Below are 16,581 nucleotides of genomic sequence, written 5' to 3' on the forward strand. Positions count from 1 at the left end.
ATAAAGAACAAGGAATGTGACATTGAAAAAAATGGAAGTAATGACATTATTAAATTGTGAAACATATCTTTCCTTCTATTTAAGAGTTGAAAACCCACAACGCGTATTCAGCGGAGTTGACACACTCCTCTTTTGTGCCGTGGATGGGACCAGCTCCTACAGTTCGGGATGTGCTATCTAAGACTGAGATCTTGAAAGGTTTCAATAGTACGCCAACAACAGACCCCAAAACGCAGAAAGATCCACGCCTCAATGAGGATGAGCTTCTTCGGTTGATTGAATCAAAGAAGGTGATTTATATTTTTAAATCAGTGTTAATTTTTTCTGCCTATTTTCTCAGTTACATATTGCTTTGTGCTGCTGCAGGTAGTGTTCATATTCACCTCTGAAATTCTATTGTGCTTCTCTTTCTGTATTATGCCACCTACAGGCAAGCAAGAGTGAGCTAACTAAAGCTTGCTTTGATCTGGGTGTTCCCACTGAGGGATCTGAGATTGATTCGATCAACCGACTTGAGGAAATGCTCCTCTACAAGGATGTTTATCCAAAAATCTTTGCTAAGCAGCAGAAAACAGGGGGTAAGGACAAAAATATATACTAATTTTTTACATCCACCAGTGTTACTTTATTTAATGGAAATGTGGTTATCACTATAACAGATTTTGATAGATATTGCATCTTTATGTTCTCTCTTTTTGTGCTTTTCCTTTGACTTCACCTGCAAGTATACAGTTTAGGAACAACTGAATATGACTATGACAATGTTTTGCAAATTCAAATACTTGTTCTTCTATTGGTAACATCAGTTATCGTCATTTGTCTCCATCTAGGTGGTGTACTGCACATGGGCTGTTCTCACTCAGTTATTTATTACTGCTCCCCACTTTTGTGGCAGGAAAGTGCGAGGGACCACGCAGATGGCCTGTTGAGCTTTGCAAAGCCACTAACCGTTTACATTTCTGTCATTGCTGGTCGTGTTGCAAGACACACCAACAACAGGACAAAGCAGAGATTTTTTAATCCAAATGATGGAAGACTTTGCTCGCCTACAAGAGGAAACATACAGGCAGCACAAGATAAAAGTCTAAAAGTAAATCTTCCTTGGATGAAAAATCTTCTGTATAGGAGGAATAACACCAACCCCCAAAATGATGTAAATCCTGGAGAACATTTGCAAAGGCCACATTCCATCACAGGCTCTGCTGAGCGGTACTCTTTGTATGACTGCTTCCATCAAAAAAATCAAACCCAGCCGGAGGAAGTACTCCGCAGCCTCAACCTTGTCCCTGATTTGTGCAGTTTTGTCAATTCCTCAGAGGCAGAACAAAAAAACAGAGAGCTGTCCTTTGACCAATAATTCCTCTGTCAAATGAAGGAGACACATTTCTTGTTTTGTACAAGGTTGGTCTTCCGTTTGCACAACGACAAAATAAATCAGACATTCATCAAAAAAATGGAGACACAAACCGAGGAAAATCTTCAAATTGGGCCAGATGGACGATTGAGGCTTACAAGTACAGGTAATTGTGTGACAAATTGTCATAAAGCACATACGTGTCATGGTGTGCGTCTCTTGTACCATTTATTTCCTCTTTTATTTTGTTGTCCTTGCCTTTCCCCTGTCTTCCTGTCAAGTTTCCCCCCCATTTGTGTCCAGACCTCTCCACATCGTGACAATATGAATGTTCATACTAAATTGTGGTCATGTTGTGTTTTTTTATGTCTTCAGAGGTGTCTGGCCCAGGAGGATATGTGGATGTAGAAATGACAGTACAATACAATCAGCAAATCATGGTCAAAAAGGGCTTCTCAATAGGGCAGTTCCCAATCCAGGAAGAGCACAAGGTAATTAAAAAATTGTAAAAAAAAAATGTTACTTTTGTTTGTGTGTATGTTAAATTTTCAAATCATATCTTACAAGTGTGGACTGCTGGGCATATAGTTCAATCCATTGAGTGGCTGAGCATTTGCCTGCAATTGGCCTGTGACAAATGCAAACCTACAAATGAAAAAATGTCCATAAACCCATAAATTAATTCCTTACAATGAACACAAGATAATTTATCACTGCCAATCCCTGTCTATTTTCTCAGACTTTAAATATGGCTGGCTGTCCAACTTTATTTAATAGTGTGGAGGTGATTCCTGCTAGGATGGGAGGTTAACCCTCAACAACCTGATGCTAATGGAACAGGCCTTGTTACATTTTATACATCAAATGTAATGCATTTGTAATCTTAATGTGTAACAGTGATTTCTGTTTTAATCTTTGCCCCCCTCCCTCAAAAAAGGCAAAAATGCTTGAGCTGTACAAGGCACCAGCAACGGACTATGCCATTGTTCAGGTGGACCGGGCATTAGTTTGTCTGGCTTACATTTTATGTATTTGCCCACGACCTCACCTAGAAGATGACCTCCACACCTCACATCCATGGCTTACAGATTATGTAAGTAGACATGAATGCATGTGATGTATCATTACACCAAAGTTTTAAACAGTGACAGCTTTACTTGTTCCTTAACAGGCAGTGAATGCGAGAGTTCTCCAGCTGGCAAGACCTCTGGAGAATGTAAGATAAGTTTTATTTTAATTTGTCTTTGTTATGGATAGTGCATACAGAAACAGTGTGCAGCTACCCAAAAGCCATTGCTCTTTTTACAGGTGTTTACTTTGCAAACATTTAATTTCACGGCTTGGTGGAGGAACTGGATCAATGGGGAATCAATCGGCTCCCTCCATTTGCATTGCATCCAGGTATGCATGTGTTTTATCTGCATATTCTTTTGCTTTATCTTAGAGAAATAAACTATTGTCACAACTACTAATAACTTTATAATTGTGACAGTGTAACAGAAGAAAACATCATTCCTTAGTGTTGCAGCTGTAATTTGGTGTTAAATATTTTTTATTCAAGGGCTTAAAGCAAGACTCGAAGGTTCTGTGTACACGGGTTGTTGGCCATCAAACTCCAGAGACTGGTAATCATTTAATTCTGTGGGTGAGTACTGCTGTGAAATTGAGAGGGTTTTTTCTTAAGACTGTTCAAGGACATTCCTATCTTTTTTTCTTTTTTTTTTAGAGAGACAGGAGGGAAGACTTGACAAAGGTCCAGGGCCAGATTAAAACCTGACATCACAATTATGCTATGCCTGTAGCCCACTGAGCCACCATGGATAACCATAAAAAGGCTTTTGTAATTTTTATTTGCATGTAGTGGACTGCACGATACTTATACTAGCCATTGTTTTGACAGGTATTTGATGGCTCAAAAACAGAAATCAGAGTCTACGATTCCCTTGAAAAGTACACCTTGATTTCTCCACCTGATATGGACATTCTAAGGTATGTAAACACATTTATTCTAATAAACTGTGACATTATATGAAAAACATAACACAGAATGATACATCTGTTGTTTTTAGCCTTGCATTTCAGAACATATGGAGGCTGAAGGAATGGTCCATTTCATATCCAGACCAGTGGAGACATAAAGATGGCGTCAACTGTGGTGTCTTCGTCTGCACGGTGAGTACTTTTTTGTAAAAAGAAAAAAATATGATTTAGCCTGCTAAATTACATGAAGTATATCCCCTTCTTGGTATTGTCAAATTATTTAAGGAATTGCTATTGTTTTAATAGATAGTATACTTAGGTTATTACATAGATTAACTTCACGTTGTACAAACATTGGTTGTCTTTTATGTCACTCTGTCACTTTAGGCAGCTGAGCTTGATATCAAAGGGACAGACATGACGAATGAACCCTTGAACCAAGTCCAGTTGGGGCAGCCTGCTTGATTCTGTTCCTAAGGTGATGTAAAAATCATAAGACACTAGGCGACTGATAATATAGGCAGGCTATGAAATAAGTTGCAAGTAAATCTTTAACAGTTCAAAGATTCTTTTTTGTAGGGGAAGAAAGTGCATGAGTCTTGCATGGCAGAGGCAATTCATGTCTGCAATTACTACAACAGCACTGGGAAGGGGCAGTCAAGGTACAGTAGTATTAGAGTTGTTAAAACAATGCACCAAGTACCAGATTCACAGCTTGGAGCTGACCATGTGCACTGTCAGCTGCACATAGTTTTTTGGCAATATTAAATCAGGAAGAGAAATATCTTCAAACAACACAAATGCCACCTTGTGGTCTAAAAGTGCAACATCAAACAACATGAAATCATGTGTTTGAATTTAACCTAACCTTGCTTTTAACTGCATAACAGGTTACATGTTAATTGATACCACAAACAGTCAGGAGAAGGTAGACTGTATCTCAGTCAACTATGAGCCAGTAAAAGCAAACAGTATGAAAGTAAACTCAACGGGAAACACCAACTTAATTTAATTTATTAGTGGCCTTGTGATTCCTGCTTTCTGTTATCTATAGTTATGTTTGTGTTTAAGCTACTAATTTTAGGTACTTATTATTACTGATGCATTTCACTGATTTTAAAACAATATAATTAATGGCCTCCTCCCAATTACACTACAGCCCAGAGTAACATGCAGGGCAGCTTCCCATGACTACAACTTCTATAAAAGCCCACTTCTGAAGTCTCACATTCATTCTACAAGACCTTAATCTCTTAATTCTTTGTTCAACTTTAAAAAAAGATCCAGATCTCGTCTTCACTGTAGCTCTCTTCTATTAATCAACTTTAGCCAGTGTCTCATAGTTCTTCTTAAGCCATTTGTAGCTGACATGTTGTTTCCCCTAGCAGGATTAAATTCACTTATTTGAGTCATGAAAGGTCACATGTTAATTGACACCATTAACAGGAATTTATTCATACATTTAACAACTGAAAGGCACTGATCTGTTCCTTCTTCCTCCTCAGTCAGGAAAAAATGGATTGTATTACAGTCAACTGTGAGCCAGTAAAAGCTGTCATCGATGACCTGATCCAGAGGCTGTTTGACCTGCTGCTCTTATCACTAAGAAGGTCCATACAGGGTAAAGACAGACAACTCAGTTGACTTTTTACTTTAATTTCTCTTAGCTTGGTTTTTGGTATATGCACGCCTGTATATAGTGACCAAACACTATATACGTTAAAATAGCATTTTTGAATAAAGTTGTCAAATCTTTTCCCTTTCCTTCTCTGTTCTGTTTAATTTTGAACCAATGACATCCCCTCTGCTCTTACTTTCTCTTTCCCTTTCTGTTTCCTCCTTAATTTGTGCGTGTCTTCTCTCTTGCTTGCAGGCCACACACAGGCAATAGACAGTTTTGTGTCAGAGTCAATGGAGGCCTTGTCCACTCGACCAGAGAGCATGGAGGAGATTGGTGCGGCCAGTGGCAAATACAGCCAGATACTAACCTGCAAACCTGAAGTAAGAAAAACACACTCCTAAACTCTGGCTAGGATCTCTCTTAAATGATAGTTCTAAAGCGTGAGGTTTGTGCAGAATAGGTCTTTTTGGTACCAGTCAAAGAAATGTAACTCATTAGCCACTACTGTCAGTAATACCTACCTACCTTCCTACCGACCTACCTACCTACCTACCTACCTACCTACCTACCTACCTACCTACCTACCTACCGACCGACCGACCGACCGACCGACCGACCGACCGACCTACCGACCTACCTACCGACCTACCTACCTACCTACCTACCTGCTGAGGAGAAGAATCACTTCTTGCGAGAAGTTGCTGGGGCCGGCCTGGACTAGCTGTCCTCACTCAGGGCCAAGTGGGACAAACTGGAGCTTGTCATGGAAAGCCACCAGCTCATGGTCAAAGAACAGATAACATAAACTCACACATATTGGATTATGGTTTAAAAGCTTCTCATGAGGAATTTTCTCCAACTTATTGGAAGACTTATTAAAGTCTTTCAACTCTTCTTTGCTCCTTCCATCTTTCTTTCCCTTTGTCCATTTACCCCAAACACTCTTCGTTTCTTCCTACAAGATTTCAGTGCCTTTACGGCAGGTCTTGACACTGTCAAAGAAATGAAAATTAATCTCCTCTCCTCTGCTTTCCTTTCTTCTCCTCTCAGTGAGGACAGTGGTCAAATCCTATTTGAAAATTAAGACAATTTTTACTGCTCTACTTACAAACGTCAATCATGTAAAAACATCTTTACCTGCATCAGAAAAGATTCATATCTTGGTCTACCATTTTATTTTATTTTCGATCTTATGTGCACAATGCAAAAACCTTTTTTTCTGTAGTGTTTGGGACATTAGAGAATGATCTAACAGATGTGCAGTGTTTCTCAAGTAATTATATCAGTAAGATAATTGTACATCAAAGTTTCATATCAGCACATGCCAACATGTTTCTCTCATCTTAGATTTTGAGTGCCTAACTTTATGTTTCTGGCAGTCCACATAGAATATCTACACCTTTACTGTGTTTCATTGAAGATTTGACTAAATAGGGCACACAGGCGGTGCAGAGGTAAAAGTAATTGCCTGCCACCTCAGAGGAGTAATAGGGGCTTGTATTGGTGTTATCAAATGTATATAATATGGTGAATGAACACAAATCATGTGTGCATGTGTGTTTGCATTTAGGACCTGAACAGTCGTGCTCAGGCAGAAGTGATAATCAGAGAAGCCCTGAGGGAGCTGGACTTGTGGGGAGCTGCAGCAACCTTCAACCTCACTGAGTATGCAGACAGCAGCAGGCGCACACTCACCCTCATCAAGGACTGGAAGGATATAGTCAACCAGGTAGACCCATGGGCAGACAAATTTGGACTGTATTTAAACACAAAACACACACTTGGTCTATAATGTCACAAAGTCAGCATTTGATTTAGGCAGCCACTAACGTAAATTACAGTTAATTGTAACAGGTTATAGTTTTATTAGCCATACTTTGACAATAACATACTTGTACAAACAGATAGCATCTACCCAAATGAAGCAAACGTTTTACTATTTTTTATTATTCCACATCCCCACTAACTTCTCTCAACCCAATTCAGGGATTTCTCAGTCATCTCTACACTGAGACCCTTTGAGTTTTAGAATTGATTTTAAGATGCTGCTTAACACTTCTAGAGCACATCTGTGCCTGATCCCTGAATTTATTTTTACGTTTTCTAAGCCTTAATAAACAGGTCTGAGTGTGTGTGTCACATAATGAGAACATCTCTGAGGTTACAGCACCCACGGAGCAGCTTTTACAGGTTTACTGTAGTTTGCTAGGAAAGAGAGAAAAAGACCTCTGTCAGAATGTAGGTTATATCTGTAGCATGTCAAGTTTTCTGAAAATGATGAGTTTCGGCACCATGCACCTTTTTATAATGTAAAAGGATTTTCACAAAGCTGAGAGTGTTTTTTTAGGGGATTTTAAGTCTAATGGTCACCATGATTCTCATAGAAACTTTTCTTTTCTGAGACGAGGAGCTGGGTTGTCCATTAGAAGTGTGTTTTTCTGTCTAAAAGATAACCTGTCAAGAAAGTTTCCCGGCCTTTGTATTTTCGAAAATATAAACAGCTAATCTTCGCTTTCACAGTTATAATTGACAGTAAAAGATTAGAAGAACTACCGCTAAAATCAGGGTTTATTGCCTGCCTGGCAAAGGATTTACTGTTGACTCAGCTGGCAAAAGCTCATCCTCATATATTTGTGTTAAAGTCAGACTTTGTCCTATGTCATGCCAGTTGTTAAAAACTTGGCAGCATTATACATCATGCAGTCATCCTGCAGCTATTTGAGCAGCGGAAACCCACAAGGATTGTTTTGAGGACAACTTTTTATTTCAAGCTCTTCAAGGTACAAAAAAAAGACCATCATGGAAACAACTATTTGTCACCTACAATGTTAGAGGAGCTAGAGAAGTGCCTGTATATACAGTATTATTCCATCATAGTGTTGTAAAATGTTAGAAAATGGACCTGCTATCAACCTAGAACTTAAACAATCAAATACATTTTTAAATGTTAAATTGAACACACACATACCTGTGACACTGAGGTGTATTTTGTTTTCCATCAAAACGCCGCTTCTGTACTTGATGTGGCACTGATATTCACCGCTATGTGCAACAGTTAAATTGTACATGTACACAGTATTATTGCCTCTATCAAGTCTGGTGTTACTCCATTTCTGCACTTTTTTGTGGTCCATCTCTCTGTCTTCATAGTAGCCATTCACAAACGTGTCGCCCTTTTGGAAGTAGAGAAAAAGTATTTTCCTATCTTTGTGAAAGGGGCAGTGTATGGTCACATTCCCACCAACCTCCCCACTACAGTACTGTTTGACTTCAGGTTTACTGTAGTTTGCTAGGAAAGAGAGAAAAAGACCTCTGTCAGAATGTAGGTTATATCTGTAGCATGTCAAGTTTTCTGAAAATGATGAGTTTCGGCACCATGCACCTTTTTATAATGTAAAAGGATTTTCACGAAGCTGAGAGTGTTTTTTTAGGGGATTTTAAGTCTAATGGTCACCATGATTCTCATAGAAACTTTTCTTTTCTGAGACGAGGAGCTGGGTTGTCCATTAGAAGTGTGTTTTTCTGTCTGAAAGATAACCTGTCAAGAAAGTTTCCCGGCCTTTGTATTTTCGAAAATATAAACAGCTAATCTTCGCTTTCACAGTTATAATTGACAGTAAAAGATTAGAAGAACTACCGCTAAAATCAGGGTTTATTGCCTGCCTGGCAAAGGATTTACTGTTGACTCAGCTGGCAAAAGCTCATCCTCATATATTTGTGTTAAAGTCAGACTTTGTCCTATGTCATGCCAGTTGTTAAAAACTTGGCAGCATTATACATCATGCAGTCATCCTGCAGCTATTTGAGCAGCGGAAACCCACAAGGATTGTTTTGAGGACAACTTTTTATTTCAAGCTCTTCAAGGTACAAAAAAAGACCATCATGGAAACAACTATTTGTCACCTACAATGTTAGAGGAGCTAGAGAAGTGCCTGTATATACAGTATTATTCCATCATAGTGTTGTAAAATGTTAGAAAATGGACCTGCTATCAACCTAGAACTTAAACAGTCAAATACATTTTTAAATGTTAAATTGAACACACACATACCTGTGACACTGAGGTGTATTTTGTTTACCATCAAAACGCCGCTTCTGTACTTGATGTGGCACTGATATTCACCGCTATGTGCAACAGTTAAATTGTACATGTACACAGTATTATTGCCTCTATCAAGTCTGGTGTTACTCCATTTCTGCACTTTTTTGTGGTCCATCTCTCTGTCTTCATAGTAGCCATTCACAAACGTGTCGCCCTTTTGGAAGTAGAGAAAAAGTATTTTCCTATCTTTGTGAAAGGGGCAGTGTATGGTCACATTCCCACCAACCTCCCCACTGAGAGGTAGATCAGCACACTCTGGAAAACAAAAGCAAGCAAGAGTAAAGGGTTAGAGCATGCTGCGAAATCTTTCGTGAAACATACATTTTCTTAAGGGAGAAATGAAAGCAAGCCCTGACTATTTAAAATCAGAAATTTATTATTTAATTTCAGAAAGTTGTATTTCATAGGAAGCCTGTTTCCATCAATGAATATCAGCTTTGAAAATAGTCTGAATGTTTGAGTTGGTAGCATTTTTTTTACAGTATATTATATAAATATACTGCATCATGAATGTTTCGTTGCCTAAGTATGGGTTGAAATATTAACGAACTGTGTAGTATAATATGTAAAACAAAAAGAAAATTAAGAAAGGGACCAAAGTTGTTTGCAGTACTATTGACTCAATGCAAACTTGAGCAGTATACATTGAGTAAGCAGTTCTTAATTTAGGCTGTGAGTGGGTGTGAAGGGGTTTTTATTTTGAGAGCTCCACTTAATGACGTAGCAGACTAATCTCAGTTCCTCTTCCCAATTGACCTTTCTCTTGCATAAAATATATTAGTAGAAGTGTCCCTTTCATGTTTTTATTTTATTTTTATTTTTTATTTTTTTATTGTTTTTTGGGCTTTTATTGCCTTTAATTGATAAGACAGATGAAGACAGACAGGAAGGGGGGCAGAGAGAGGGGATGGCACGCAGCAAAGGGCTGCTGGTTGGATTTGAACCCTGGGCCGCTGCAGCAAGGACTCAGCCTCGGTACATGGGTTGCCAGCTCTACCCACTGAGCTAACCGGGCGCCCATCTTTCATGTTTTACATGATCTAAAGGTCACAATATTGAAAGTTACACTAAACCAAAAGTTTTCACTTTTCATTATCACATTGTGTCTGGCTGTTTTTGGTCACCTCGTGCTTTAGCTCTGTTTTGTCAATGTCCTCCAACTTCTGAGAAAAAGATCTGTGTCTTTTGTTTGCCAGATATTCAGCTTTTTTCACCAGTTAATCAGAATTTATTTGTCTGAGGTTTGGGGTTGGGCAGATGTTGTAGTTTCTTACATTTTTGTAGCCTAGTTGTTTCTGAAAAACAGAAACATGGTTAATGTGATAGTAAATGTACGGGCCTTAAAGGAATAGTTACAGAATAGGTCCGAGAATACACTCACTTGCTTTCCTGCCGAGAGTTAGATGAGAAGTTGGATACCTCAAATAATTATAAGGCTACAGCCAGCAGCCAGTTAGCTTAGCACAAAGACATAAAAGAGGGGGAAACAGCTAGCTCTGGTTTGCAGTCATTATGCTGAGCTAAGTTAACCCGGCTACTGGCTGTAGCTTTGTATATTTATTGTTCAGACAAATGAGCGATTTCAATTTTCTTATTTATCGCTTGGCAAGAAAGCAAGTAAGCATACTTCATAAGATGGTGAACTTTAAAACCTTCTGTAGAGCTGCTGAGTTGAACGATAACTCTTTGTGTGTTCATCTGTGCCAGCAAACTTCTCACATTATATGTTGTTATTTGCTTTATTTGGAGCTTCAACGTTGCTGGTTTGTATGATAATATATTTGGTGTTGCTTTATTCATGTGTGACCAAGCATACTGGTGTTATATCACCAACCAAGATGAAAGTGTTATGTTGATGGACTGATAAGATGGAACTGCTCACCTGTGACGGAAATGTGCCATGTTATTGTCACCAGGACCAGGAGGAGAGAAATCCTGAGGGAAAACCTGAAGGAAAGGGGAAAAAAAATATTTGTTACTGGGGCATTACAGCAACATATAGCCATACAAAAACTGCATCCTCACAACGCAAACAATGGGCCTCATGCAAGAATCATTTGTACGGATCTTAAATGGCTCGTACGAGGAAAACTCATCTATTTTCTCTTTTTTCACAATTTACATACAATTAGTCTGCTCTTATCCAAACACATATTTTTCACTGAAGGACTGTATATTGCATTACTGTAACGCAATTTTCAGTTTTCTATTTAAATAAGACTTCATAATTGTCATTATTATTACATATTATATTACATTATACTAATAAATCATTATCATCCTGTTTGACTGTACAGTTTGAATTATAATATAGTTCTAAATGTATAATATAGCCAAACGATGTCATCATTCATTTAAGTGGCTAATAATGGGGGTTTGGGTTCTCTTCAAATTAAGGCGTATGCAGGTCGCTGTCGAAGGGAACGTCCTCTGTTGCAATGCCTGGCAATTCAATAGTCTAGTCTATATCTGTGATGAAGCCTTATCCCTGACCCCCACTGTTGCAGTTATTGATTGCCTTGCATTTCATATCAAACTACTACTTCTTGATTTCAACAACAGTACGACCCTCAGGTGACACGGCTTTGACAGCACTAATTTTTTTGTTCCCACTCCAGTTCCTTTAATTCCACTGCTGACACTGTTATCTGACTGTTGATCTCTGAGAGCAGGACTCTAATCCCCAAACTCATAAGTTTCTTCTTTTTACTCTTCCAAATAATTTTCATGCATGAACTTCCTCACACATGAGGCAGGCTGTGTAGCCTTATATGATTGGGGCCATAGATTTATGCAAATGTTCAAGTCTCATGAATGCGCGCTCCATGACGCACAGGTGGTATTTATCATTTTTAAACAGGTGATTTACACAGAAATCTGAAGTTAGTTAGAATCTGACGTTGCACAGCATACAAAAAAAGTAAGAGAAAGTTAAGAGAAGAATACGAAAATGTTCTTGCATGAAGCCCAATACTTCTAAATATCCTCTGCCCAGAGATATTGTGAGCGAGTGACTCAGTTCACTGCCTCTGGAACCGCACATGTTCATATTGACTGATCAAATTTGACTGAACTTGCCATCATTAGTTGTAAAGCTGAAACTAAACTATGCCCCCTCTCTTTTGCAAACACGCCCACACAGTAGGTTAAATAAATTTAACTTGGACAAAAAAGCTCTCAGTATCCTTGGTCTTTTGGACAATTTGTGTCCATGTTGCTGTTATACATTTATAGCACCGGAGCTTCAGTTGATGAACCTTGACACAGGAAGCAACAGCCCATGGAGTGATGCATTAACATATTGTGTAATTGTTAGGTTTACAGATTTACATTTGGATACAACTACTGGATTACTTAAGTAGTAGTACATTCTCAGCAGAAACTAGTTATTTGTGCAGTGATGAAACCTGTTAGCTCAGTATTTTTAGGTGTTTCTTGCCAACCATTTGTGGTCAACTTGTGAGTTAAGAGGATGAGATCAGAAAGTAATCAGTGACTTAACCATAACACTGACTGTTCTATGGAAAGGCACCCCACCCAAATCCAATAGTGGTGATGACAGTCTCTAACTCTGTAAATGTGGTAGATGGTAAAAGTGAAGGCAACTTTCAGATTGTTTGTGAGTCATAACATTGTAATTAAATAATAATAAAAAAATTAATAAATACATTTTAAGACATTTTAGATTCATAATGCTGTAATATGAAATGGGAGGGGTACTTACAGGAAATGCTGTGGGTTGTAAAGTGATGCCTGTTGAAAAGACAAACAAGTTAATCACTAGTGTTAGGATTATCTTTTCATTTTAAATTTTAAATCAGTGCACAGTCAGGCAGGAATAGTGTTACACTCATGCAACAATAAAAAATGCCCTTTGATGCTGAAAATTCATCTTTGTGTATGACAGTAGGCCAGGGGGTCATTTGCACAAGATTAGCAGATGACTGATTCATTTTCATAAATCGTTTTTTACTTTTAGATTGACATCCCTTGAAAATAATTATTGAAAATGGTTTTGTCCCCACAGGATACAGTAAGCACTTTCTTCAATCTATACAAAAACAATAAACAGTCTTATCTGAAATATCTGACTGGCTTTTCCCAGTCACTGTTGAGAGGGAAAAGGCGCTCTTCCTGACAGGACTTTGGTTTCGAGAAGCGCACACACACACACAGGCTACAGTCAATGTGTCGATACTGATTTCTTACAGCAAACTATATTAATGCATGAGAGGCTGTCTTCCTTTCTGACATTAACATGACAGGACATGTTCACAACAGTTAAATTCATTGTTTTCAAGAGAGCTTTACCTTCATCATCCTCTTTGTGTGTGAGACAGAGCCAGAGACGCCGCAACGGGGCAGGCAACACAGGCAATTGCCTAGGGCCCCGAGCTGAAGGGGCCCCCGAGGGACGGCTGACGTTAATGACAAAATAATGGAACTGCTTTAAACGCTGCAACGACAACGCATCTGAAATGCCCCGCACAGGGCCCTTTCCGAGTTGTCACTGGCTAGTTGCTAGTAGGGGCCCCCGACAGACGGCTGATATCACTCCATATCAGCGACACAACTTGAAACCCCCGTAGACACTGCAATGACACGTCGGGAATCTCCCTAATGGGGCCCCCTTACTAGCCGGCATCGACGTGCAAACACACAGATGAAAAAAATTAAGTGAACATATCTCTCTGGGCACACAAAGAGAGGATGAAAAGAAAAAACGTGACAGTGGTAAGTGGGAATGTGTAAGCTATGTGTGTTACATTATAAAAAAGTAGTGCTGCCAGCCAGACTGCCACTTTATCCCAAAGTCCCAGTCATCCACCAAGCAACAAAAAAAGTTTACTGCACATTAAAGTCCGTGTAAAGTGAATTCAGCCATTTTCTTCTAAACACATTCATAGCCACACAATAAGTTAGTCCTTTGCTGCCAATGCCAATGATATTTTCTCCCAGAATAAAGCATTTGTTGTCAAATGTTAAAACTGATACCAGCATCAATTCTGCTGTCAGTTTAGTCTGTCTAAACTGGTGCTAATTTCTATTTGGAATTATGTTTTTTAAATGTGAGCTGCTGGACAACTGAATTTCCCTTCGGCGATAAATAAAGTATATCCAATCCTATATAGCCAGACATTTTCTGCTATAGCCTAAATGTTACATTAAATAAAATGTTAACACGAAGCATTAAAGTTGTTACTGCAAATGGATGTTTATTAATTATTCCATACAGATCTCAAATGTTGTGTTTGTGTAGCATGCACAGTTCTTTACTTTACGCAAGCCAACCAAATACATTGTGCTCTTTTTCTTCCTCAAGGTGCTTTGTTGAAGTTTTTTGGCCCACAACAACAACAATAGCAGCAGCAGCAACATGGCATGCCCTGTTGACTAAAAAGCACCAGTGGAAAGTGGCTTAAAGGGACACTTCACCCATTTGCATTAAGCTTTGTATAATTAGAACCCCAGTCATATTTTTGAATGGTCGTGCATCATTCCCTCACTTTCCCTGAGAGGGGAGAAATACAGATTTCAGTGTTGCACTTCCTGCTTCCAATGATGTAAAAATCGTCATTTTGCGTCATTGGAAGCAGGAAGTCTCATATCTCTGTAGAGGGGGTGAGACTACAAACACTACTTCCTCTTTTTTATTTCCACTCACGCTACAGACCTATTACAGATCAGTGGGTGGGACTTCACTTGCAGAAACTAAAAAATATAACCGCCATCTTGTTTGGAAGCTAAGCAGAGGCGCTGTCCAGCCAGACGTTACGACTATGGTAATCAATGTAATATGGAAGAAATTTCGAAAGTATGATGGTCGAATCAGATGTTTGTGGCTACCTTTATGAGCCGCAATATAGCGAAGAGCAGCTTAGGCTGAACAGGAGGCGGCTGAGGCTGCTGCAGCCGAGGCAGAGGATCTGCCTGTCGCGGACGAGGAGCCCGGACTGGCTCGAGCTGGGGCGGACTGCTGGTGCCTGTGCTCTCGCTGTGCGCCTACGGACACACGGACGTCTGACTGTAAAGTGAGTGTTTCTATTTTCTATCTTATAACAACGTGGCATGTATGTACACAATTTGTTCAAGTATTATCACAAAGTTATTCCCGGTTAATACGTAACGTCAGCCAACTGAACTAACATTAGCATCTTTACTGCACAAACAGCTTGCAGTTGCATTGCTAACTACTGTGGCACGCTACACACAAAGACCATGCATCTCTAACTGTGTGCTCAATGTCTTGTAGACAATATCGCCTAACAGCCTTTCTGGAATGGGTCCTGCAAGGCGAGAGATTGGGTCGAGGCCATCGTGTCGTTTTACCCGCTGATGTGGTGCAGGCAATCCGACAGAAATATCCAGCTCCAGATGGCCAGTACTGCGGGCACCAAGGAGTTGAGGACGCTCAGGAGGAACTATAACTGTCATTGTTAACATATTTATTTTTGTTGTTGTTGATATATTTCTGTAAATAAATGGTTTACATTCACGTTGTTGTAGTCCTTGATAGTGTTAGTGGGAGCGGCTTGCGGAGCTGTGCATTGTGGGAGTCACTTTCTGTCTTTTCTCGGTCAAATAGGCACCAAATTCAAAATGTATGTTACATTTCGACTACATATATAACCCACTTTCAATAAATATTAATGTTTCCACGGGTGAAATGCTCCTTTAAGGTTAACCACATTACATAAATATGCTGATATTAATTGTGAATGCCATTTAGTCACTTGAAAATTCAAACCTATTTTATAGTTATTTTGAAACATTTTTTTCAACTTAGCCTCAACCTTCTGAATTTTAAATTTTTTTAAAGGGCACAACATGATTTACTGAAGCTTAGGTTGTAAAACTACAACTACAAACACAAAAATACATGTTATACAACTACAATGAAACATGTGCAACAATTTCTTCTTCACAGGTTTCCAAATGAGGTTACGGTTAGCCCATGTAACTTATACAGACCAACAAACAAACAAACATTTGCTAGAAAAGTGTGTTAATGTAGAAAGCAGCCTATGCTAGCAATTAGCTTGTATGATTAGCTCAGCAGCTAGTTAGCTCGTCTCATAAGCGGACGACAACAAACCTTTAAACAGCATTCTTGGAGCGCATTACTAAAGAGGTAAAGAGAGAAGGACAGAGAAAGACATTTGCCAGTCCATTGGCACGATGTACGAGACTGCAAGACTGACAATGTTATGCTTTTACATTGCAACCAAGTCAAAGGAACTTAAAGATGATGCCAGCGAGACATCTGAAATGATCCTTGTCTCTGCATACAGTGGCAATGAAAGCAAAGCAGCAGAACTACATGTTTGATGAAGTCCAGACTGCTTTAGAAATATCTGTTGACTCTGGAATAAGCTTTGGTTCTGTTAGGGATTAGTCATTTCAATATATTTTAATACACATAGATGTGAAAGCCTGCATTTTATAAAGCTATTACACACCAAGATAAAAAAACACAGACACATATTCTCATCTCTGCTTGTGAGCTACAATAGCTACAAACAC

General features: G+C 39.0%; 2 protein-coding genes across 5 annotated transcripts; one reads left to right on the forward strand and one right to left on the reverse strand.

The window, feature by feature from the left end:
• The first annotated feature begins 1,201 nt into the window (after positions 1-1,201).
• On the forward strand, positions 1,202-3,996 carry LOC127362740 (uncharacterized). Its single transcript, XM_051398830.1, has 10 exons — positions 1,202-1,520; positions 1,730-1,845; positions 2,292-2,447; positions 2,526-2,570; positions 2,663-2,755; positions 2,916-2,999; positions 3,255-3,343; positions 3,424-3,526; positions 3,722-3,812; positions 3,914-3,996. The coding sequence occupies exons 1-9, from the start codon at positions 1,370-1,372 to the stop codon at positions 3,797-3,799; spliced, it is 915 nt and encodes a 304-aa protein (XP_051254790.1). The 5' UTR covers positions 1,202-1,369; the 3' UTR covers positions 3,800-3,812; positions 3,914-3,996.
• Positions 3,997-4,760: 764 nt separating this feature from the next.
• Positions 4,761-13,508, reverse strand: LOC127362741 (uncharacterized). Of its 4 annotated transcripts, none has more exons than XM_051398833.1 (6): positions 13,369-13,508; positions 12,782-12,810; positions 10,940-11,004; positions 9,007-9,312; positions 7,924-8,244; positions 4,761-6,711 (listed from the first exon to the last, which is right to left on the reverse strand). In XM_051398833.1, exons 1-6 carry the CDS (start codon positions 13,375-13,377, stop codon positions 6,677-6,679), a joined length of 765 nt encoding a protein of 254 aa, XP_051254793.1. In that variant the 5' UTR covers positions 13,378-13,508; the 3' UTR covers positions 4,761-6,676. The 4 variants fall into 4 exon arrangements, with proteins under 4 accessions (XP_051254793.1, XP_051254792.1, XP_051254794.1 ...); XM_051398832.1 differs by having other exon boundaries at positions 6,696-7,160; XM_051398834.1 differs by lacking the exon at positions 7,924-8,244 and having other exon boundaries at positions 6,696-7,160.
• Positions 13,509-16,581: the final 3,073 nt, after the last annotated feature.

The sequence above is a fragment of the Dicentrarchus labrax genome, unplaced genomic scaffold, assembly GCF_905237075.1.
Source record: "Dicentrarchus labrax unplaced genomic scaffold, dlabrax2021, whole genome shotgun sequence".
NCBI classification, from domain to species: Eukaryota; Metazoa; Chordata; class Actinopteri; family Moronidae; genus Dicentrarchus; species Dicentrarchus labrax.